This window comes from Budorcas taxicolor, chromosome 19 (genome assembly GCF_023091745.1).
Source record: "Budorcas taxicolor isolate Tak-1 chromosome 19, Takin1.1, whole genome shotgun sequence".
Lineage (NCBI taxonomy): Eukaryota > Metazoa > Chordata > Mammalia > Artiodactyla > Bovidae > Budorcas > Budorcas taxicolor.
The window spans coordinates 41,592,282-41,615,204 of NC_068928.1; the positions used below are offsets into that span (position 1 = coordinate 41,592,282).

A 22,923-nucleotide genomic window follows, 5' to 3' on the forward strand; every position below is an offset into this window, starting at 1 on the left:
CACACAGAGTGTGTATCTGCTAGGCCCAAACTCCTAATTTATCCCAACCCTTTTCCCCTTTGATAACTGTAAGGTTTTTTTTAATGAGGTAGGGGATTTATTGATCTGGGCCTCACTGTGGGGCTTTCAGGATCCTAGTGGGGCTTGTGATCAGGGATCGAACCTGGGACATGGCACTGAAAGCGCTGAGTCCTAAGCACTGGGAATCCCCCGTAAGTTTGTTTTCTGTGTCTGTGAGTCTGTTTCTATCTTGTGGATAGGTTCATTTGTGTTGTATTTTAGATTCCACCTGAAGTGATATACGGTATTTGGTTTCCTCTTTCTGACCTTTTTCACTTAATAATCTCTAGGTTCATCCACGTTGTTGCAAATGGCACTGTTTCATTCCTTTTCATGGCTGAGTAATAGTCCATTGTATATACGTGTCACATATTTGCTATTCTTTCATTAGTTGATGGACATTTAGGTTGCTTCCCTGTCTTGGCTGTTGTAAATAGTGCAGCTATGAACACAGCATGAGTCTTTCGAAATTAGAGTTTTCTCTTGATACATGACCAGCAGTGGGATTGCTGGATTGTATGGCAACTCTATGTTTAGCTTTTTAAGGAACCTCCAAAAGATTGGAATTAAAGATGCCATTAAGGCACTAACTTGGGGATGTACACTGGAGGTGGGGATGCAGAATGTACTTTGAATCAGAGGTTCTTAAACAGTTCTGTATCTCTGACAGCTAGAACACATGAAGCCAGGAACCAAGCAGAAAGTGGCCCCATGACCATCGCTGCCAGGTAACCACCTCAGAAATGTGTACTTCCTCTCCCCACGATTCTGGACAGTTTTGGACTAGAAATCCTGGTTCCTGGCAGGAAATGTTTCCACAAAGGAAAACAGTAAAGATTCTCCTAAATCTAAAGTTACAGGGGCTTGCATTAAAAAGAATGAAATAATACCATCTGCAGCAAGGTGGATGGACCTAGAGAGTTATACCAAGTGAAGTAAGTCAGACAGAGAAGGAGAAATATCTTACGACATCCTTTATATGTGTAATCTAAAAAGAAATTATATAAATGAATTTACAAAACAGAAACAGACTCACCGAATTAGAGAAGGAGCTTATGGTTGTGTGGGGCTGCAGGGAGGAAAATGAGGGGAAGAGATAATTAAGAAGTTTGGGATAGACATGTCCACACTGCTATATTTAAAATAGATAACCAACAGTGATCTACTGTAGAGCACATGGAACTCTGCTCAATGTTATGTGGCAGAGTAGATGGGAGGGGAGTTGGGGGGATAATGGATACATGTATATGTATGGCTGAGTCCCTGCGCTGTTCACCTGAAACTATCACAACATTGTTTGTTAATTGGCTATACCCCAGTATAAGATAAAAATGTTTTCAAAATAAACTAAGAAGTTACAGGGGCTTGGGAATTCCCTGGCAGCCCAGGGGGTTAGAACTCCATACTTCCAAAGCAGGGGGCCCATGTTCGATCCCTGGTCAGAGAACGAAGATCCTACATGCAAGATACACAGCACAGCCAAAAACAGAAATAAAGAAAAAAAATTAAAAATAAAGTTATAGGGATTTCCTGCATTTGGGGCTTTACATGCCATTAGACTATCAGGCAAAAGTCGAGTACTAGCCAGGGTTACCGGCCCTGATTAACACAAGGAGCTAGCATCCCTACCTCGTAGGGGGGGCAGGAAGGAGTATTTAGGGTCTGGCACTCAGGGGGATTCACTGAGCTGCGTCCTGGGGCTTTCTGCCTGATGAGAACCATAAACACGCAGTCGCTCCAACAATAGCCTGACCAGGGCCAACGACCTAGTGTTCAGACCTCTCAGGAACGAAGACGTAGATTACTTCAGCCAGGAAAGCAACCTGGACCAGCTGAAGTGCCGGCCAAAAGAGAAGGGTGGTCGGGGAAGGAGATGAGAAATATCATTTAGGGATTCAGGATCAACTGCAGCACTGGGGACCACAGCGTATACCACTCATCTTCCAGATGTAATTCTTCTTTGTAAGATACTGTGATCAGCCACCATCTTAAACAAGCAATGCCAGGCCAGAGTGAATTCCACATAGGACTTGAGTGCATCTGAGAGGCACAGGATCTGGACTGTAGCAGACCCTGTCAGTGACCTGCCCACACCCTCAGCACATGGTCAGCGCACGCTGACCATGGTCCATGACAAACACAGCTAGTCTCTGCCAGAAGGCTTTTCCCAGCACATGTTCTGAGAGACCAGAGTACCAGAGAGTTAATGCCCCCAGAAGCAGCCCTCAGCCAACGATGACTGAGTCTTGGTGGAGGCCTGCCCTAGTTTCCAAGCCCCTAGGATGGGATAACTGAAATGGGTTCTAGATCTGTGTGTTTCCAACTTTAATATGCATGAGCATTACCTGAGGACCTCGTCAACATGCAGATGCTGACAATATAGGCGTGGGGTGGGACCCGAGATTCTGCACTTCTGATTAACTTCCAGGGGATGTTAATGATGCTGGTCCACAGACAACACTCAAAGCTGCAACAGGCTGCTCTTCCTCCAGGGTTCCCCAGTATGACTGAGCCTCCATTTTTCTGGCAGCACTGCACAGCCAGTGTGATTTTGTTTCCCAAAACAGGGCTCGAACCCATGCCCCCAGCAGTGGAAGTTTGGAGCCTTAATCCCTGGACCACCAGGTAAGTACCATCGTTAGCTCCCTTCTGTTCTCAGTTCCCTGCTCTGCCCCAAGAGGGCTTCCTGGGATCATCTTCTAAATAAACAACTTGTTTTTTTCCTTCATGATTAAAATCCTTATTATCAATGCTCTGGAAACACCTTCACCGAAAATGAGAACATGACTAAACCTCTCTGAGAACTGAGCTGTTGCTTTCCAAAATGATAGACTGGAAATTGAACATTTCAAGGCAGACTCATTACCAAATTTCTGGGAGTCTGATCTCACCTTGTTTTCTGCCCCTCTCTGCTTCCATGTTTGAGAATCCTGCCTTGGCAAGAATCAGTCTAACAGCCTCCTTTAATGGAAGAAACGACTCATTTTCACATGCTGTTCTGGGGGACCTCTACCTAAGACAGAGGTGACTCTCCTTGCTTCACCCTTCGCAGCTGGGCATCAGGGCAGGATCCCAGGAGCAGAAGGGATCAGGGAAGGAGGGCTGTCTAACTTGGGCTCTGAAGACCCAAGGGCTTGCGTTCAAAGCTCTACAAGCAACCATTTAACTCTTTTAAATTTTTATTTATTTTTGGCTGTGCTGAGCCCTCGTTGCCACACAGGCTTTTCTCTAGTTGTGGCAATCAGGGGCTACCCTCTGGTTACGGTGCGCAGGCTCCTCACTGCAGTGGCCTCTCCCATTGCAGCTCCCAGGCTCTAGGGCGCATGGGCTTCACTGCCTGCAGTTCCCAGGCTCTAGGGCACAGGCTCAGCTGCCCCTCAACATGTGAGATTCTCCCAGATCAGGGATCAAACCTGTGTCTCCCACACTGGCAGGCAGATTCTTTACCACTGAGCCACCAGCAAAGGCCCTGTTGGACCTTTGGGAGGGTAACTTTACCTGCCTGGACGTCAGCTTCATCACCTGACGATCATTTATCATATCACCCACACCAGAGGATTTGTGGCTATAATTATGTATTTAATCAAAGCCCGCAGCACATCATTCAACACTAGAGCCCATCCTCTCTCCACAGCTTTACCCCACCGAAGTGCATGCACACACGCACACAGACACGCACACGCATGCTCATGCACACACACCCATGCACACGCACACACACTCATGTGCACTCCCTGAGAAAGACGGCAGAGGCTGGGCCAGGTAGCACACAGGTCCTCTATTTCCTGCACCAGCACGTACACAGACTGACAAGCAACAGGAGCGTGAGAAGCACTGTGGGGATCAGGGCAGAGAGCAGCGGGGTCCTGGGCCCCGACTCCACCTTCTAAAAGTAAAGATGGGGAGAGGGAAAAATACCCAAAACAAGGAAACAAGGGGCACTGAGGGGAAGATGTGGGTGCATGACAGGGCCTTGGGAGGGGGCCTGGATACTCACAGGTCACAGGTGGGGAGGAGAGGAGATGGGGTGGGGAGGCCCCCACCAGGCAGAGGGAGTCCTCACCCACACAGACAGACACTTCCGGTTACAAAGAGTAATTAGGAACTGGGAAGAAAGAGCCAAGAACAGGAGATCCAGCTGGGTCTGGTAGCTGGTGGGGCCTCCTCCTGGGCTTCTTCACCCCCAGAGCCACCACGTGACCCAGGTCCAATAGCCACAGCTTTTGCACCAGCTGCAGAACAAGGGCCAAGGTTCCTTCAGCCTCTCCCAGAAGAGGCTTGAGGCTTGGGCCCTCAAGTTCCAGTCCAGGCTTGTCTGAAGTGAGCTGGTGACAGATCAGGGGTCCTGCTTTGGAGTATGGGAATTGGGGTCTGGGGAGAGTGGGGCTTGGGCAGGCAGCAGAAGGAAGGGCCTCAGGCAATCTGTGGGGCCTCCGCAGGCTGCTGGGGAACAGCAAAGCCTGGAAGAGAACGGAGGGGATGTGAACTGGAGGCCTGAGGACCACAGGCTTGGCCTGGGCAGCACGCAGGGGCTGGGTCTGCTCAGCTACATCAGAAAGAGACAGAAGCTGTTGATACGTATGCAGGCTGTCCACTGCCCAGCCATAGTGGTCACCATTCAGAGTACAACCTGCACAACCGTATGGGGCAACCCCGATGAGGCCACCCGGCAGTGACCAAAGGGCCATCCGAGTCAGGGCAGTCCAGATAGAATGATGCGGCTGCCGACAGGTTATAAACTTCACAGCAGACCCAGCAGGCCAAGGAGGCACAAAGACCAGGTTAGAGAAGAGGGACGGGAAAGGGGAGGCATTATGGCATAGCAGGGAAGAAAAGAGCTTCAGTGACCTCGAGCAAATCACTCTGCTCTCTGAACCTCAGTTTCTCACCAAATGGGGATAATACCTACCTACAGGGGTGTGAGGATTAAAGAAAATTTGAGCCACTAAATCATCTTTGATTATTTCCATCAGCTCCTCAAGGGAGGGTTCTCACCACCCAGGACATGGCCTGTACTCAGTGGATGCTGCACCAGCCTCTGGGGCTTCCAGCTGGGGAGAGCAGACCCTTACTGGACCCACCCTGTAGGAGACCCTAGCACACCTTCAGACTCAGAGGACTGTGGCCCTTGCTGTCAGAGGCCCTAATCCCAATTGCCTGGGGGGTCCAAGAAGGCCCCCATTCCTCCCAGGCTTTGGGAGTATGGCTGGCCATTTCCTTCTCCAGCCTCCATAAGTCCTCGTTTGGCACCCCAGGTTCCAGAATCCCACCCCCCATGTTTGTTTTGGCCTGCTGCTGCCACTGCTGCAGGGTTGGGGGGCCTTGGGAACTGGGGAGGTAGGGTGGGGTACAGGGGAAGGGGGCAGGCAGAGACAGGAAGCTGAAGCACAGCAGGAGGCTGCAGCCCAGCCCTGACCCCCAGCCCAACCCCGAGGATCAAAGGGTGGAGAACTGGAATCCTATGCAAATACCATGAAAATAAGCATCAGGGCCACAGTTCCCACTGCTGGGGACCTGAGGGGTCTATGTAAATGATATGCAAAGTCCATGCAAATCAGCATGCTTGGTGGGCCTGGGCTGGGGTAAGTAAGCCCTTGAAGGGCTCACCTACCCTCACCTTTCATCAGCTTGATGATCTGCAGCTTGTCAGGCTGGCCAGAGGGAGGCTCCCATGGGAACACTCACCTTTCTGGGGCATCTTCTGCCTCAGCTGCAGCCTGAAATAGGCATCCTGTCAGTCGGCCAGCTGCTGGAGGACATACTTTATGTCCAGGTGTGAGGGGCCCAAGCTGCTGGCCTCCAGGGCTGAGGTCACCATGTTCATCTGAGTCGCTTCATCTACCTCCGACTCCAGCTCCTCCCAGGCCTCAGCTTCCTCAGACACCAGTTCTGCCTCTTCTGTTATCCTCTCCTCAGCTGGCACTGCCTCTTCTATAGCCCCCAGCTGCTCCTCGGGCACCAGCTCTTCCACAGGCACAAAATCCTCGCCGGCATCAGCCCCTCCCCAGCCTCGAGCCCCTGCTCCTGTGCTCTCTCCTCTCTGTAGCGAAGCTCATATCTGGGCAGGCAGACAGGAAAGTCTTTTCCTACCCCCTCTAAACCAGAGCCTCCCCCTTCATCTGCACCCGGGGGCTCCAGCCACCAGGGCTCCCACTCAACCCCAGGCTCTACACAGACCCTGATGGTTACTCCCAAGTTCTGTCCCAACCAAGGGAGAAGGCAGCTGGGTACAAGCCTCAAGGCCTCAAACACCCAGCCCATGGCCCTGGCAAAAACAAGAATGGTCACCAACACTGCACAAGCCCCCCTTCCCCCAGTAACTTCACCCTGCTGCATAGAACAGACTAGCAATAACATCTTCTCTGCCCTCTTCTTTCATTATTCAACTTTCATAACCCATCCCAGGTCTAGTTCCCATAGGAACAAATCCATATTAGTAAGGCTCAGACAGGTCAAGTGATTTGTCCAAGGACACACAGCCAGTAAAGGGCTCAAGCTGAGACTTAGTCCCAGCGTTCCTGGCTCCTAGGCCAGTGCCCATTTGCCTTTTAGGCTCTGGTCGGGAGAAGCGAAGGCTTCAGTACCTGCTTGGAGAGGCCTCTAATCAGAGGGCCACCTATGGGGCAAGTTTTGAAGGCAAAGGGTTAGAGAGTCTCCCTCCCAGAGCATCTCAGCCCAGTCGGCCCAAGAGCCAGAACTTCTCCAGGGCTGAAGGATCACAAAGCCAGTGGCAGGGGGTTGTCTGGATGCTGAAAAGTGAGAGCAAGTGAAGAGGGAGACCCTGGTCGGCTTACCCCAGGTCTGATGTCTCCTCTGGAGTCACTTCATAATTCCTTCAAAAGAGAAAAGGGCCTTTGCTGTCTCAAGGCAATGGGAAGCTGAAAGTGTGAAATCCCTGGGGACCCACAGTGCAGAAAAATCCCAGGGAGAAGTGACAGACCCAGAACATGGACACAGAGGACTGGTGTTGAGTGGAAGGGCCAGGGACCGATGAGGCAGGAGGAAAGAAACCACGGCGGGGGAGGAGGGTGATCGAGCAAACCCCTCCCATTACCAGAAAGGCTGCTGCTGACCAGGTAGGCAAGAGTGAGTGTGGGGCAGGCAAGGGACACACGCACCTTTCCATAAAAAAACACAGGGTCTGAGATAATCCTCCTTATAGACATTCTGAGCTCCTCAGCCACGGTCTCCTGGAAATCAGGAAGTGCTTCCTATGGACAGAGAGGGGGGACATTACCAGAAGATCTCAGCAGAAGACCCCCCACACACACACCTCCAGGCCCAGGAAGGAACTACAGATAGACACAGGGCACACAGAGGTAACAGGCAGGAGCCGGGGGCCTCACCAGAGGTACAGTGTACGTGTTGTGCGTGACGGAGCCAGCAGATGCCGGGGCCTGCTGGCGGAGGGTCTTCACCTCCTCCTGGGCTTCCATCAGCATGTCCCCACACTCTGAGTACTTCCCCTGCAGGTCCTGCAGCTGGGAACCCACCCACAGGCTCTGACGGGACCCAGGCGCACCCAGCCCGGACGCCTTGCCCACTTTCTCCCAAAGTGGCCGGGAAGCCTGGGCAAAGAGGCAACGGGCCCAGACTCTAGACCCATATAATGACACAGGGTGACCCCTGGACTCTACTCCATTCAGGCCCCAACTGAACTGCTACCTGCCAGGCCCTGTGTCAGAACCCGAGTATGTGGAAAGGACAGCATCAGCCCCTGTTCAAGGAGCTGGTTAGACTCAGGCAGCCACCCAAGGGTGCTGGGAGCTCGGGGGAAGCCTCACCTCATCCTGGAGCTTCATCTGGATTTCTTTCTCCAAAGCCAGCTGCTTCTGCAACTTCTCAGTCTCAGCCCCATACTGGAAGGACCCAAGGCCAGTGAAACCCCACCCCAGGTCTCCCCACACCCCTGCAGCCCCTGCTGCCAGCAAGTCTCCCCAGGCACATCAGTGGGTGTCACCATCTCTTTAAAACAGAAGTCACACGGGACAAGGCCAAAGAAGGTGGAGTCACGTGGCCTGTTTCCTGGGAACACCCTGTGTCTCTCTTTAGGCTCAGCCCCCGACTTGGGACAAGGGGACAGGACGAGAGGCTCCCTGATGTCTCCTCCAACTCTGACTCTGACACAAGAGAGAGGCCTCTAAGCTGAGTCCCCTGGGTGGGGGCAGGGAGAAGGGGGCATGGGTTCCAGGGGGCGGTGACAGGAGGAGGAAGCCCCGCATATGCCCCGACGCACCGACGGGAGCAGCACTGTAGCTTCATGACCCGGCCCTGCAGCTGGGCGACCTCCCCCCACTGCTGTCCATCCTGAGAGCGAGCACCTCCGACAGCTCGGCCATTTGCTGGCTGGCCTCCACGGGGGAAGAGTGGGGAAAAGTCAGCCCTGGCTCCCAGGGGCCCTCAGTCTCCCAGATGCCCCTGTCTGCCTGCACCCCGCCAGGTACCCAAGGTTCCATGGGTCTTAACATCCCTCACTCGGGTCTTCTTTCCAATAAACGTTTACTGACTGACACAGAGCAGGGTGCTGGGGAAGCGGTCAGCAAGACCGGCCCCAGCCCACACTGAGCTCAAGGTGAATGTGGAGACTGAGGGAAAAACAAATCACAACAGTGCAAATTGTGAACTAAGGTGCAGCAAGTGTAAAGGGTGCATCCAGGGTCCCAGCTGCCGCACCCAGTCCAGCCTGGCAAGATCTACGAAGCTAGGACCTCCACAGGGCAAGTAGGTCTCACCAAGCAGAAGCAGCAACAAGGCCCAGGCAGAGTGTGGAGGGGCCCAGAGTGGGCCACCCAACACCAGGAGAGAGTGCTGGAGCGGTGGGCAGGGCCCAGAGGGCTGGGTTAGGGAGGGTGGGGTTTATCCTTTGGCCAATAGGGAGTTACTTGGGCGTTTTAGGCAGAGGAACAATAGCCTGGCTTTAGAAAACTACTTTGAGCTGTGTGCAGAAGGGCCTGGAAGAGCAGGAATGGAGGCAGAGAGACCATGTAACAGGTGGCCAGGGCTAGAGGTAGCTGGGGTGGGGAAGAGGAAGGAGACTTGAGCCTTTCCTAGGAGGCAGAAGCAACAGAATGTGAGGACTCCTCCTCCAGGGGCCTGGCCCCAGGGGGTCATGCAGGGAACCCGAGGGAAGGAAGGCCAGATTTGGGGTGAGGGCAACACCACCTCACTCCAGCTGTTGTTCCGCTGTTGCCACCTCGAGGACAAACACTGTCTCACTCATCTCCATAACCGCATGGTCCAGGCACAGCCTCTGGGGGGATGGGGGGCCCCTCCCTCGCCCTCCCCCAATAACAAGAGGAGGCAGGCTTAAGGGAGCCCCAGAGTGCCTGTATAGCTCTTAACTGTTTGCACAAAGCACTTTCTCAACCGAAACCCCTGGAGAGGTCAGCAGGGCCAAGATGACTAACCCCCATTCTAAAGATGAAGGTTCAGAGAGGTCAAGGAACTTGTCCAAGCTCACACAGCTAGGAAGGGTCAGAGCTGTGACTTGAAGTCCTGGGTTCTTCCCTCTGCGCCTTGGGACAAGCCCCTACCCCAAGTTACAGGTTCACGTACAAAACTGCTCCACACAATCCAGGATGAATATCTGTTCCTCCTCCTCAAGGTCGTTGAGTTGAGACCTGGAGGGAGGGAGGAAGGAAGGGGCTGGGGAGTCAACACCCTCTGCCCAGGAGCACGCCTTCTTCCCCCATCCTCACCTCCTCTCGAAGCTGCTCATTCTCCTCCTCCAGTAGCCGCAGCTGCTCCTGCAGGGCCTCCAGCTGCGGGCAGTGGTGCGACTCTGACTCCGTCACAGGAGTCCTAGCAGAGGGAGTGACGGAAGTCAGGGTGCACGGGCTTGAGGAACCCAGTCCCCAGCCCACCCAGGGCTTCCCCACCCCCACCAATCCCAGGCTGATGCGGTGGCCTCAATTAGCCCCAGCAACCCCACTGGCAGATACACGGCACTCCTGTTTCCAAACAAGGAAACTGAAGCTCAGAGAAAGGACCACCCCGGTGCAAAGGCAGGACACTCATGGGGAATTCCCTGGCGGTCCAGTGCTTAGGATGCGGCGTTTTCACTGCTGTGGCCTGGGCTCAATCTCTGGTCCGGGAACTGAGATCCTGAAAGCCATGAGGCATGGGAAAAATTGAAACAAAAAAAAGGGCAGGACACTCACAGCTCTGAGGCTTCACAGGGATGCTCAGGCCTCTGCTCTTCTTCATCCCCCTCCTCCTTTTCTTCTTCCTCCTCTTCCTCTTCATCTTCCTCCTCTTCCTCTTCATCTTCATCCTCCTCCTCATCAGAGTCTGAGTACAGCTGAAGGAGGTCATCCTGCAGGCTCACCTGCTGTCTGTAAAATCTGGCAGGGGAAGAGGAGCCCAGGGTCGGGCGCGGGCAGAGGCAGGCACAGACCCTGGCACAGTGGGTTGGCAGCAGGCCTGAGATACACCCCTCCCTGCTCCTCCCACCCAGGCACCTCCTCCTCGGCTGCTGTTCTCCTCCAACAGAAAGCTGTTTTGTTTCACCAGGGACTGGCCGATGCAGGCTGCCGTGTTCAGGTCCCGCTCTCTCTACAGAAGGACCTCCATCCATTGGGGAATAGGGTTCCTGGCTGCTGGGGTCTCCCAGACACGTGGGAGAAGCTAGGGGTCAGAGGGAAGCAAGGCCACTCGGGGAAATCCCCTCCATCCCCTAGTTCTCCAAGGAACCAGACAAGAGCTTACCATGAACCCACTGTGGGACCTGACTCAGTTTCCCCCTATGGAAAAAGAGATCAGACTGGATGGCGCTAAGAGCTCTCCAGCCTGAACATCCCACATCTACCTGTCCTCCACAAGAGGGACCTCCGGCTTGGGCCCCAGAGAGATAGCCAGGCAGGAAGACGCCTACCCATACAGACATAGTGAAAACGGGAGCCTGGCTGAGACTGGGGCTGGCCCCGGGTAGGGCAGGCAACATGCACCTCCTCCAGCAAACCTGACATCGTTTTGACCTCTTCTTGGGTGATCTTCTTGACGGGCGGACGTAGGTCAGGACACAACACTGCAGGAAAAAGTGGGCAGCCGAGTCAGGAAAAAGGGAGCATATAATACCCGGCACCGTAGCGTTCGGGGCTTCCCTGGTGGCTCAGCGGTAAAGAATCCGCCTACAATGCAAGCTACCCGGGTTCAATCCCTGGGTCGGGAAGATCCCCCGGAGAAGGGAAAGGCAACCCACTCCAGTATTCATGCCTGGAGAATCCCACGGGCAGAGGAGCCTGGCAGGCTACAGTCCATAGGGTCGCAAAGAGTCGGACACGACTGGGCACGCGCCTTCCTGCTCTCTGCCCTCAACAGCAAGGGCCAGCAAAGAGGATGAAGATGGAATTCCCTTTCTGCCGCCAATATCCTCTCCATGCCCCGCGTAGTGAGCACTCCCTTCCCTGCTCCTAGGGCCAACTAGACTCAAATTTTCCCCCTTGGAGGAAAGGTGCTAAGTGAGGTACTGTGATCACAGTCCTACAGCCCCTGGAACCTAGGAGACTGGAGGTGGCCAGCGGAAGTTCAGCGCCGACTGACTCAACATCCCTTACCCAGAGGGCAGCCCTGGCCAGCTCACTGGAGCCTCATGGGTCTCGAAAACAGACGCAGTCACTCACGCCTCACGTGTTGCGCGAGGCGGGGAGGAGGAGACTTCTCCGGCGGGAGGAGGAGAGGCAGGCTCCGTCTGAGGCTCCGCCCACCGCCAAGATAGTTCTGGGGGGAAGCCGGATCTTGATCCCGACGTCGGCAAAACCGCCCCCTCTGCCCACCCACCTCCCGGTGGCTGGCGCCACGGACCAGCGCCGGCTCCGAGGGCACCCGGCAGCGCCTACCCGCAGCCCCCGCCCCTCCCCTGGCACTGCGGTAGCCTCGCGAGGGGGCACTGGAGTGCGCAGGTCTGCCGCAGCAACGGGCGCGAAGAGGGGGCCCCGGGGCCCGACCCACCGACGGAAGTCTGGGAACGAGAGAAGCGGGGAAGGATACGCGGAAGCCGAGCCCCGAGAGGCGCCGCAGACCGTGACTTCGCTAGGGTGGGCGGAGGGGTGGAACTGAGTGCCAGCGGGCGCCTGGATCCGACGGGGCCTCCTCCTCCCTGCTGCTGCCCGAGTCCGACTAGTCCTCCTCCGGGGGCCCGGGGGCCCGGGACCAAGTGTACCTTCCTCCAGCTCCCGAATAAAGGCGGCGCGCTCGGGGCCGGACACCCCAGGCCGCTGGCCGATGCAGGCAGCCGGTGCCTTCAAGATTCTCGTCGCCTTTCCAGTCCCCAAGCCAGTGGCTCGGGGACCAAAGGGCGGCCCTTGGAATACGAAGCGAGTCCGCGACGCATCCGAGTTGTCGGGTACGGACTCGGCATTCCCCTGGACGACCGAGAATGCGGATGCCCGCTGGGTTCCAGCCTCCGATCCAGCCACGGATGCGCGGCGAGCCCCGGCTGAGGGTCCCGAGACGGCTGTGGAACCGGATCCTGCTCTCTGTCCGGGCGCGGGTGCTTGCGCAGAGGCGGGCTCGGGCACGGCATAGGGCTCCGGAGCCGGATTGGTGGCGGATAGAGGAGCTGCGGCTACTGCCGCCGGATCCCCGGGTCCCGGCCGGTTCCAGACAGAACCCGGCCCCGACAGTTTAGGGCGCATCTTGAGTCCCCGGTTGACTCGAGCAGCTGGGGCTTTATAACCTGTGTCCGGACGTGCGCCCGCGGGGCCGTACCACGCGCGGGAGGGGGCGGCCGAAGAGCGAATGGTGGTGCCCGGGGCGAGGGGACGCGCAGCGGGATGAGTTTATGGGGGCGGGCCGGAGCACAAAAAGTAAGAGAAGAGCGAGAAGAGGCGAGTGGATGTTCCAGCTGTTTCCGCGGACTTCGGCTCCGAGTACTGGGCTTTTCTCCCCTCTCCGACTCCGGAGAATGGTTTTGCCCAAAGCCGCAGCTGGCCGGGAATTCGGGTACCGGGACTTGGAGGTCTTTAACTGGGGGACAGCCGCTAGTTCCGCTCCAGCCCGAGGCTTTTCGGCTGCCTTCCCGGGAGCTAATCTGTGAGTTGAGTCTTTCCCCGTTGATTGGGGGATAAATGCACACTCCAGTACGGTCTCCACGCGCTGCCAGGCCTGGCGCGTCACACTCTGATCCTGGCGCTAACACCCCCGGTGCACCAGCCGCTCGACAACCTTCTTTCTTATTTTTTAAGTCGTCTTGATAGCCTTTCCTCGTGCCTTACCTCCGCCCTCATTCACTTTGCCCACTCTGGCAAACACCCATTCTTCCGGGAGACCCCACTTAGGTGTCTCCGCATAAAAACTCCTCCGACCCGGTCCTTTACGCGATGGCCGCAGTGGTCACGCTGTGTCTGTCTCCAAAACAAGACCCGCGCTCAGCACAGGGAGCGTGTCCCTCACAGCGCAGCGCAGGACGGGTCCCTGGGGGGGTCTCCGTAAACCCTGAATGAACTGTGGAGCAACAGAGTTCAGAGGCCATTTCTGTGCCATTGGACTGAAGGAACCTACAGACCAAAAAGATGGCTACATCGCCGATTCTTTTAAAGCCTCGGGATCATTCTTGGTGCCCCGATTTCCTTCTCTTCAATACTGTCGGTCACCAAATCCTGGTTAATTTCCCTCCTAATGTGCCGCCTTCTTTTCAGCCCTCCTTCTGTTGATGCCTGATTCTCTCTCCTCATTCTCTCTTCTAAATTGTAATCCTATGCTCCCATCCACTCCACCCCCATCCACATGAATCCATCTCTAATCTAACCCACCCCTCTCACACCCCTATTCAAGCTAAGGATTATTCCAGGAGCCCTCTTCCTACAGCCACCACTCAAAGCCAGAGCCCAGGACAGAGGCTGTGCCCAAGGTCTGGGCCTGGGACAGAGCCTCCTAGTGCTAACAGCATGAGCCAGGTGTCCATGACACAACCTGGGACAGGAGGCGCATCCCAGGAAGGAGAAGCAGAGTGTCCCACTCCATCCCTCCCGCTCCCCCGGCAACCACAAGCCTGCTCTCTATGCCTGTGAGTCTGTGCCATATTTTGAATTCCACATACGAGTAGTATCAATGACATTTTCTTTTTCTGTCTGACTTACTCCACTTAGCGTAATAATCTCTGGGTCCGTCTATGTTGCTGCAAATGGAATTTTTCATTTTTATGGCTGAGTAGTATTCCATTATATACACACCACATCCTCTTTATCCAGTCATCTGTTGGTGGACATTTAGCTTGTTTCCGTGTCTTCGCTATTGTAAATAGTGCTTTTATGAACATTGCCTGTGTCTTAATAAAATCTTGCTTTTAGGGAATTCCCTGGCAGTCCAGTGATTCGAATTCAGTACTTTTATTACCAGGTCATGGGTTCAATCCCTGGTCAGGGGACTAAGATCCCACAAGCCCCACGGTGCAGCCAATAGATAGATAAACAAAATCTTACTTTTAAAGTAATAATACCCAGACATACATTACCCCTTGAAAACTCATGTCCTCTACCATGAGTGCTGAAAATCAGTTTCTGGCATCTCTCCTACTTTGTCACCCCAAATATTCCAATCTTACATAGTTTTACTATCATCTTGGCCAACAAGAGTCCAACTTTTTGGCAACACATTCACTCCTGTTTGGGGCTCCCATCTCACCCATCTGCACCTCTGCCATCCCCTGTCATCCCCTCCACTTGGCCATGCAGGATTTCTCCCAACTCTTGGAATCTGTCATGCTTTCATTCAGTCACTCAACAAGTCTTCACTGAGCTCCTGCCAAGGGCATGGTTCTGTTCTAGGAACTGGGGATACAGCAATGAACAAGACAAGTCCCTACACTCAGGAGCTTCCACTCCAGGAAAACAGACGAGGTAACACTAACTATGCAACCAACTCATCCTAAAGGAGATCAGTCCTAGGTGTTCATTGGAAGAACTGATGTTGAAGCTGAAACTCCAATACTTTGGCCACCTGATGCGAAGAGCTGACTTATTTGAAAAAACCCTGATGCTGGGAAAGATTGAGGGCAGGAGGAGAAGGGGACAACAGAGGATAAGATCGTTGGATGGCATCAACGACTCAATGGACATGGGTTTGTGTGGACTCCAGGAGTTAGTGATGGACAGGGAGCCCTGGCATGCTGCGGTTCATGGGGTTGCAAAGAGTCGGACACGACTGAGCGACTGAACTGAACTGACCTAAACTGAACACTAACTATAATGTCACGTGATGACACCACCTATGATATCCTCTGGTGGTGAGCACTGCGGAAGAGAAAAAGAGCCAAATAAGTAGGAGGAGGAACAGGTGCTACTGTTTCAGAAAGGGTGTTTTGGAAAGGCTTCCCTGAGGAGGGAAGAGAGTCCAGAGTCAGATATGACTGAGAAACTGAACTGAACTGATATGGAGGAAGAGCTGTTCAGGCATGGGAAAAGGAAGAACAAAGACCTCAAGAGTCATGCACGATTGGATGCTCCTGGGATAGGACACCACCAAGGATTTTCCAGCAGGAGAGCAACATGGTCTTACTTACATTTACAAAAAGATTACTTTGGCTGCTGAGTAAAGCAGGAATTCCGGAGCAATGCTGTCCAATAGAAACTGAATGGGAGCCATAAACACAAACCACAGATGTAATTTCATCATATTCTTTTCCATTGTGATTAATCATAGTGTGTTGAATATAGTTCCCTATGCTATGCAATAGGACTTTGTTGTGTATCCATCCTATATATAATACTTTGCATCCGGTGTTATTTGCTCAGTCATGTCCAACTCTTTGAGACCCCATGGACTGTAGCCCACCAGGCTCCTCTGTCTGTGGAATTCTCCAGGCAAGAATAATGGAGTGGGTTGCCATTTCATTCTCTAGGGGATCTTCTCAACCCTGGGATCAAACCTGGGTTTCCTGCCTTGCAGGCGGATTCTTTACCATCTGAGCCACCAGGGGAGCCCCAAGTTGGCATCCACTAACCCCAACCTCCTCAATCCATCCCTCCCACACGCCCTACCCCTTGGCAACCACAAATCTGTTCTCTATGTCCATGAGTTTATTTTGTTTCCTCACACATGTAATTTTAAATATTCTAGCAGCTGTATTTTAAAAGCTTACTTTTTAAGCCAAAAAACAGGCAAAATTAGTTTTAATAATATATTTTATTTAACCCAAAATATTAATCTCCAAAATATTACTTAAACATGTAATCAACACAATGATCAATGAGATTGCATTTTTATAGTAAATCCAGTGCAGCTATAACCTTACAACACACCTCAGTTTGAACTGGCATTCATTCTTGTCTTTATTTCCCTAAATGGAATCTGTCTTTTTTCCCTACATGCTTTAAAATGTCTTCTCTTCATCACTGGCTTTCAGCAACTTGATCATGATGTGTTCTGGTGGGGTTTTCTTTTATTCTCCTTGGGCTTCACTGAATATTTTTTTCTAAGTCTCTCTTCTAGAATTTCAATTCTAGTGGTATGTTAGACCCCTTGAGAGTAACCACAGGGCACTGAGGCTCTGTTCTTTGTCTTTTTCTTTCAGCCTTTTTCTCTTTCCTTCAGTTTCTATTGTCTCCATTGGTTTATATTCAAGTTCACTGATCTTCTTTAAGAAACAAAAACAATTTTTTTTTCTTGCAATGAGAACTCTTAGGATTTACTCTCTTACTGATTTTTATATATAATATGCAGCATAATTATGCAGCATAAATAATTATATTTATCGTGTTATACGTTACATCCTTGGTACTTTTATCTTTTAACTGCCTTCTCCCGTTTCACCTTTACCCTGCCCCCCACCTCTGGTAACCACAAATCTATTTGTTTTATTTTTTTTTGTTTTTGTTTTTGTTTTTAAAGTAAAATTGACCTACAACACTATGTTAATTCCTGTTGTACAAGAGTGACTCAATATTCCTCTACATTTCAAAATGATCACCATGGGAATTCCCTGGTGGCCTAGTGGTTAGGATTCCAGGATTTCACTGCCTTGGCCCAGGGTCAGTCCCTGGTCAGGGAGAGAACTGAGATCCCACAACCCCCATGATGTGGATCACAACAAACTGTGGGAAATTCTTCAAGAGATGGGCATACCAGACCACCTGACCTGCCTCCGGAGAAATCTGTATGCAGGTCAAGAAGCAACCGTTAGAACCAGACATGGCACAACGGACTGGTTCAAAATTGGGAAACAAGTACTTCAAAGCTATATGTTGTCATCCTGCTTATTTAATTTATATGCAGAGTACCTCATGCGAAATGCCAGGCTGGATGAAGCACAAGCTGGAATCAAGATGGCTGGGAGAAATATCAATAATCTCAGATATGCAGATGATACCACCTTAATGGCAGAAAAGGAAGAGGAACTAAAGAGCCTCTTGATGAAGGTGAAAGAGGAGAGTGAAAAAGCTGGCTTAAAACTCAACATTCAAAAAACTGAGATCATGGCACCCAGTCCCATCACTTCTTGGCAAATAGATGGGAAAACAATGGAAACAGTGGCAGGCTTTATTTTCTTGGGCTCCAAAATCACTGTGGACTGTAACTGCAGCCATGAAATTTAAAGATGTTTGCTCCTTGGAAGAAAAGCCATGAAAAACCTAGACAGCATATTAAAAAGCAGAAACATCACTTTGCCCACAAAGGTCTGTATAGTCAGAGCTATGGTTTTTCCAGTAGTCATGTATGGATGTGAGAGTTGGACCATAAAGAAGGCTGAGTACTGAAGAATTTATGCTTTTAAACTGTGGTGTTGGAGAAGACTTGAGAGTCCCTCGTACAGCAAGAAGTTCAAACCAGTCAGTCCTAAAAGAAATCAACCTTGAATAGTCACTAGAAGGACTAATGCTGAAGCTCCAATACTTTGGCCATCTGATGCAAAGAGCCAATTCATTGGAAAAGACCCTGATGCTGGGAAAGATTGAGGGCAGGAGAAGGGGGTGACAGAGAATGAGATGGTTAGATGGCATGACCAACTCGGTGGACATGAGTTTGAACAGACTCCAAGAGATGGCAAAGGACAGGGAAGCCTGCCGTGCTGCAGCCCATGGGGTCACAAAGAGTTGGACTTGACTGAGCAACTAAGCTATATATATATATATCTCCATTCTTGTGTTTTTTTATTTTTTCAAAATTTACTTTTAATTGAAGGACATCTTTTTTTAATTACTTATTTATTTATTTGACTTCGTTGTGGCACATGGGCTCTTCCATCTTCGTTGTGATTTGCAGAAACTTTTAGTTGTGGCTTGTGGGATCCAGCTCCCTGACCAGAGATTGAACCCGGGCCCCCTGCATTGGGAGTGCAGAGTCTTAGTCACTGGAAACACCAGGGAAGTCCCTATCCATTCATCTGTTGATGAAACATTTTGCTTCCATATCTTGGCCACTGTAAATAATGCTATTATGAACATAGGGGTACAAAAAGCAGGCATGTTTTTCCTATGGTTTGTCAGCAAAAAGTTTTATTAGTATTTCTGAAGTATAGTTGACTTTACAATGTTGTGTTAGATTCTGGTGTACACCAAAGTTGTTCAGTTTTATATATATATATATATTTATATATGCTTTTTCATATTTTTAAATTATACATTATTACAATGTACTGAATATAGTTCCCTGTGCTATACAGTAGGACCTTGTTGTTTATCTATTTTATATACGGTAGTTTGATTCTGCTAATCCCAAACTCCTAATTTACACCCTCTTTGATAACCTTCAGTTTGTTTTCTATGTCTATGTGTCTGTTACTATTTTGTAAATAGCTCCATTTGGTCTCTTTTTTTTTTTCTTTTTTCTTTTTTTTTTTTTTTACTGCACTGCAAAGAATGTGGGATCTCGGTTCCCCAGACCTGTGCCTCCTGCAGTGGAAGCATGGAGTCTTAACCACTGAGCTGCCAGAAAAGTCCTTGTTAAAAAAAAAAAAAGGATTTATTTTTGGCTGTGCTGGGTCTCAGCTGTTGCACAGGCTGTATTCTAGTTGCAGTGTTCAGGACTCTCATTGCGGGGGCTTCTCTTGCTGAGGAGCACGGGCTCTAGGGCCTGTGGGCTTCAGTGATTGCAGCACGCAGCCTCAGTAGTTGCAGCACACTGGCTTAGCTGCTCCTCTGCGTGTGGGATCCCTGCACCAGGGACTGAACACATGTCTCCTGCATTGACATAGATTGTTTCCCACTGAGTCACCCGGGAAGCTTCCTGTTTTTTTTCATTTGTCATATTTTGTGTGCTCAGTAGCTCAGTCCGACTCTGCGGACAAGATTCTTCGTAGACTGTAGCCCACCAGACTCCTCTGTCCATGGGATTCTCTAGGCAAGAATTCTGGAGCGGGTTGTGATTTCCTACTCCAGGGGATCTTCCTGACCCAGGGATCAAACCCATGTATCTTGCATCTCCTGCACTGGCAGGCGGCTTCTTCACCACTGAGCCACCTGGGAAGTCATGTTTTAGATTGTACACGGTAGTGTCCGACTCTGCGACCCCATGGACTGCAACCCATCAGGCTCCTCTGTCCATGGAGATTCTCCAGGCAAGAATACTGGAGTATTCTTGGAGTGGGTTGCCATGCCCTCCTCCAGGGGATCTTCCCAACCCACAGATTGAGCCCAGGTCTCCTGCATTGCAGGTCTATTTTTTACCAGCTGAGCTACCAGGGAAGCCCATAAGTAATATCATTTGATATTTGTCTTTGTCAGCAGAAAGTTTTAAGACACAACCGAACCCCAAGGGCTTGCTGTGGATGGGGAGGCTGGAGAACACCAGGAGATGGCCGTGACCCAGCATCAGCACAGCCCAGACTTCACAAGGTTGCAGTTCCTGGACCGTGTTACTGAGACATCTCTGCAGCTCCCATACCAAGCACAGAACAGGACTACAGTGGGGACCCGTTCAATTTCTACTGAATAGATGTTGTCTGAATTGAATCATCCCTGACCTGAGCCACTGGGAGGTTTGCGGTGAAGAAGAAAGAAGTAGGATGGAGAAGACAGAGATGAAGGGTACCCATCAAGCTCCCAGGTGACCGTGCGCTCTAGGTCCAGACATTGGTGCCTGGCAACTCTCACTGTGACCACCAGAGGGCAGTGCCAGTCCACGTACCACCATTACCCACCCCCAGCTCCCTCTCCTGCAGGTTCATCATCGCCCCACAAAAGAGGCAGTGCAGGAATGGTGACTCCATTTTTCAGATGGAAAAATCAGGGCTCAGACCCTAGTCCCTCTGCAGTAAGCACTGTGGCCTGCCACTTAATGCTTGGGTCAACCAGGTTAGCCAGGCGTACTCCCTACCACAGACATGAACTTGGGGCACAGACACTCTGATCCCCACCCTTGGGCAGCACCCACTCAGCTCAGGCCACCTCCCCTGGCCTGAACCTGGATAAAGCCACCTGGGACAGAGTTCCCTATGGAAAGAACCCCTGAGGGTCAGTGCAGGGATGGGGCAGACCAGGCACCAGGCTTAGCATTTGCAACAGACTGGAGAGCAGGACGGAGGCGGGCTCTGGACTCGGGAAAGCAGAGACCCTCACCCCCACCCCTACTCTTGCTCCTTTCCTGCGGGCCTCAGGGGAGCCCTCCCTCACCTGGCCCCACTTCCCAACCAGCACTAGCACTTCCCCAAGTATAACCTCGCCCCCCCACCCCTCCACCCCTCAGAGTCCCCTTTCCCTTACTCCTCCTCCCAAGACCCTGGCCAGACTCCAGGACACTGAGCCCTCCGAGCACTCCCCTGATCTGGGGCGAGGACATGGGGATGCTCTGGGGGCCTGAGGCCCTCAGTCACTGTCCTCTGTTGTCCAGGACAGGGAAGGGAGAGAAGCAAGGAGAGAGAAGAGAGGGGAAGTACCTGGGGTGATGATTGGAATGCGGAGCGGGGGCTCCAGAGGGGATGGGCAGGACCCTGGGCACAGAGCGATTTCCTCCACTCTGGGCCCCACCAAGCTGTCTGCCACAGGGAAAGGGAAGAGGTTCTTGTACCCTTAGAATACCCACCACCCACACAGACTGCAGGCTTGCTCCTTCTAAGGTTGGCCCCCTCCTCTAAGAAGCCCCCCATGCTCCCAGACCAGGAGGTCTCCTTGTTCTGCCCTCTCCTGGCATCCTGGCCTACCACACTCACAGTTCACCATCTAAGACTGACAGATGAGTTCAGTTCAGTCGCTCAGTTGTGTCCGACTCTTTGCGACCCCATGAATCGCAGCACACCAGGCCTCCCTGTCCATCACCAACACCTGGAGTTCACTCAGACTCACGTCCATCAAATCAGTGATGACATCAGCCATCTCATCCTCTGTCGTCCCCTTCTGCTCCTGCCCCTAATCCCTCCCAGCATCAGAGTCTTTTCCAATGAGTCAAATCTTCGCATGAGGTAGCCAGCCAGAGTGTTGGAGTTTCAGCTTTAGCATCATTCCTTCCAAAGAAATCTCAGGGCTGATCTCCTTCAGAATGGACTGGCTGGATCTCCTTGCAGTCCAAGGGACTCTCAAGAGTCTTCTCCAACACCACAGTTCAAAAGCATCAATTCTTCGGTGCTCAGCTTTCTTCACAGTCCAACTCTCACATCCATACATGACCACAGGAAAAACCATGCCTTGACTAGACAGACCTTTGTTGGCAAAGTAATGTCTCTGCTTTTCAATATGCTATCTAGGTTGGTCATAACTTTTCTTCCAAGGTGTAAGCATCTTTTAATTTCATGGCTGCAGTCACCATCTGCAGTGATTTTGGAGCCCCAAAAAATGAAGTCTGACACTGTTTCCACTGTTTCCCCATCTATTTCCCATGAAGGGATGGGACCAGATGCCATGATCTTCGTTTTCTGAATGTTGAGCTTTAAGCCAACTTTTTCACTCTCCACTTTCACTTTCATCAAGAGGCTTTTTAGTTCCTCTTCACTTTCTGCCATAAGGGTGGTGTCATCTGCATATCTGAGATTATTGATATTTCTCCCAGCAATCTTGATTCCAGCTTGTGCTTCTTCCAGCCCAGTGTTTTCTCATGATGTACTCTGCATGTAAGTTAAATAAGCAGGGTGACAATATACAGCCTTGATGTACTGCTTTTCCTATTTGGAACCAGTCTGTTGTTCCATGTTCTAACTGTTGCTTCCTGACCTGCATATAGGTTTCTCAAGAGGCAGGTCAGGTGGTCTGGTATTCCCATCTCTCAGAAGTTTCCACACAGTCAAAGGCTTTGGCATAGTCAATAAAGCAGAAATTGATGTTTTTCTGGAACTCTCTTGCTTTTTCCACGATCCAGCGGATATTGGCAATTTGATCTCTCGTTCCTCTGCCTTTTCTAAAACCAGCTTGAACATCTGGAAGTTCCCGGTTCACGTACTGCAGAAGCCTGGCTTGGAGAATTTTGAGCATTACTTTATTAGCATGTGAGATGAGTGCAATTGTGCAATAGTTTGAGCATTCTTTGGCATTGCCTTTCTTGGGGATTGGAATGAAAACTGACCTTTTCCAATCCTGTGGCCACTGCTGAGTTTTCCAAATTTGCTGGCATATTGAGTGCAGCACTTTCACAGCATCATCTTTCAGGATTTGAAATAGCTCAACTGGAATTCCATCACCTCCACTAGCTTTGTTCGTAGTGATGCTTTCTAAGGCCCACTTGACTTCACATTCCAGGATGTCTGGCTCTAGGTGAGTGATTACACCATCGTGATTATCTTGGTTGTGAAGATCTTTTTTGTACAGTTCTGTGTATTCTTGCCACCTCTTCTTAATATCTTCTGCTTCTGTTAGGTGCATACCATTTCTGTCCTTTATCGAGCCCATCTTTGCATGAAATGTTCCCTTGGTATCTCTAATTTTCTTGAAGATATCTCAAGTCTTTCCCATTCTGTTGTTTTCCTCTATTTCTTTGCATTGATCACTGAGGAAGGCTTTCTTA

General features: G+C 51.4%; 1 protein-coding gene across 1 annotated transcript; it reads right to left on the reverse strand.

Annotated features, from left to right (window-relative positions):
• Positions 1-5,683: 5,683 nt before the first annotated feature.
• HAP1 (huntingtin associated protein 1) lies at positions 5,684-12,695 on the reverse strand. The gene is given in 15 exon segments (XM_052658626.1): positions 5,684-6,051; positions 6,054-6,118; positions 6,855-6,893; positions 7,171-7,271; positions 7,407-7,562; positions 7,845-7,919; positions 8,287-8,360; positions 8,363-8,406; positions 9,228-9,339; positions 9,616-9,681; positions 9,758-9,845; positions 10,217-10,431; positions 10,524-10,686; positions 11,007-11,086; positions 12,221-12,695. Coding segments are annotated over 15 exon segments (2,121 nt in total).
• Between the last annotated feature and the right edge of the window lie 10,228 nt (positions 12,696-22,923).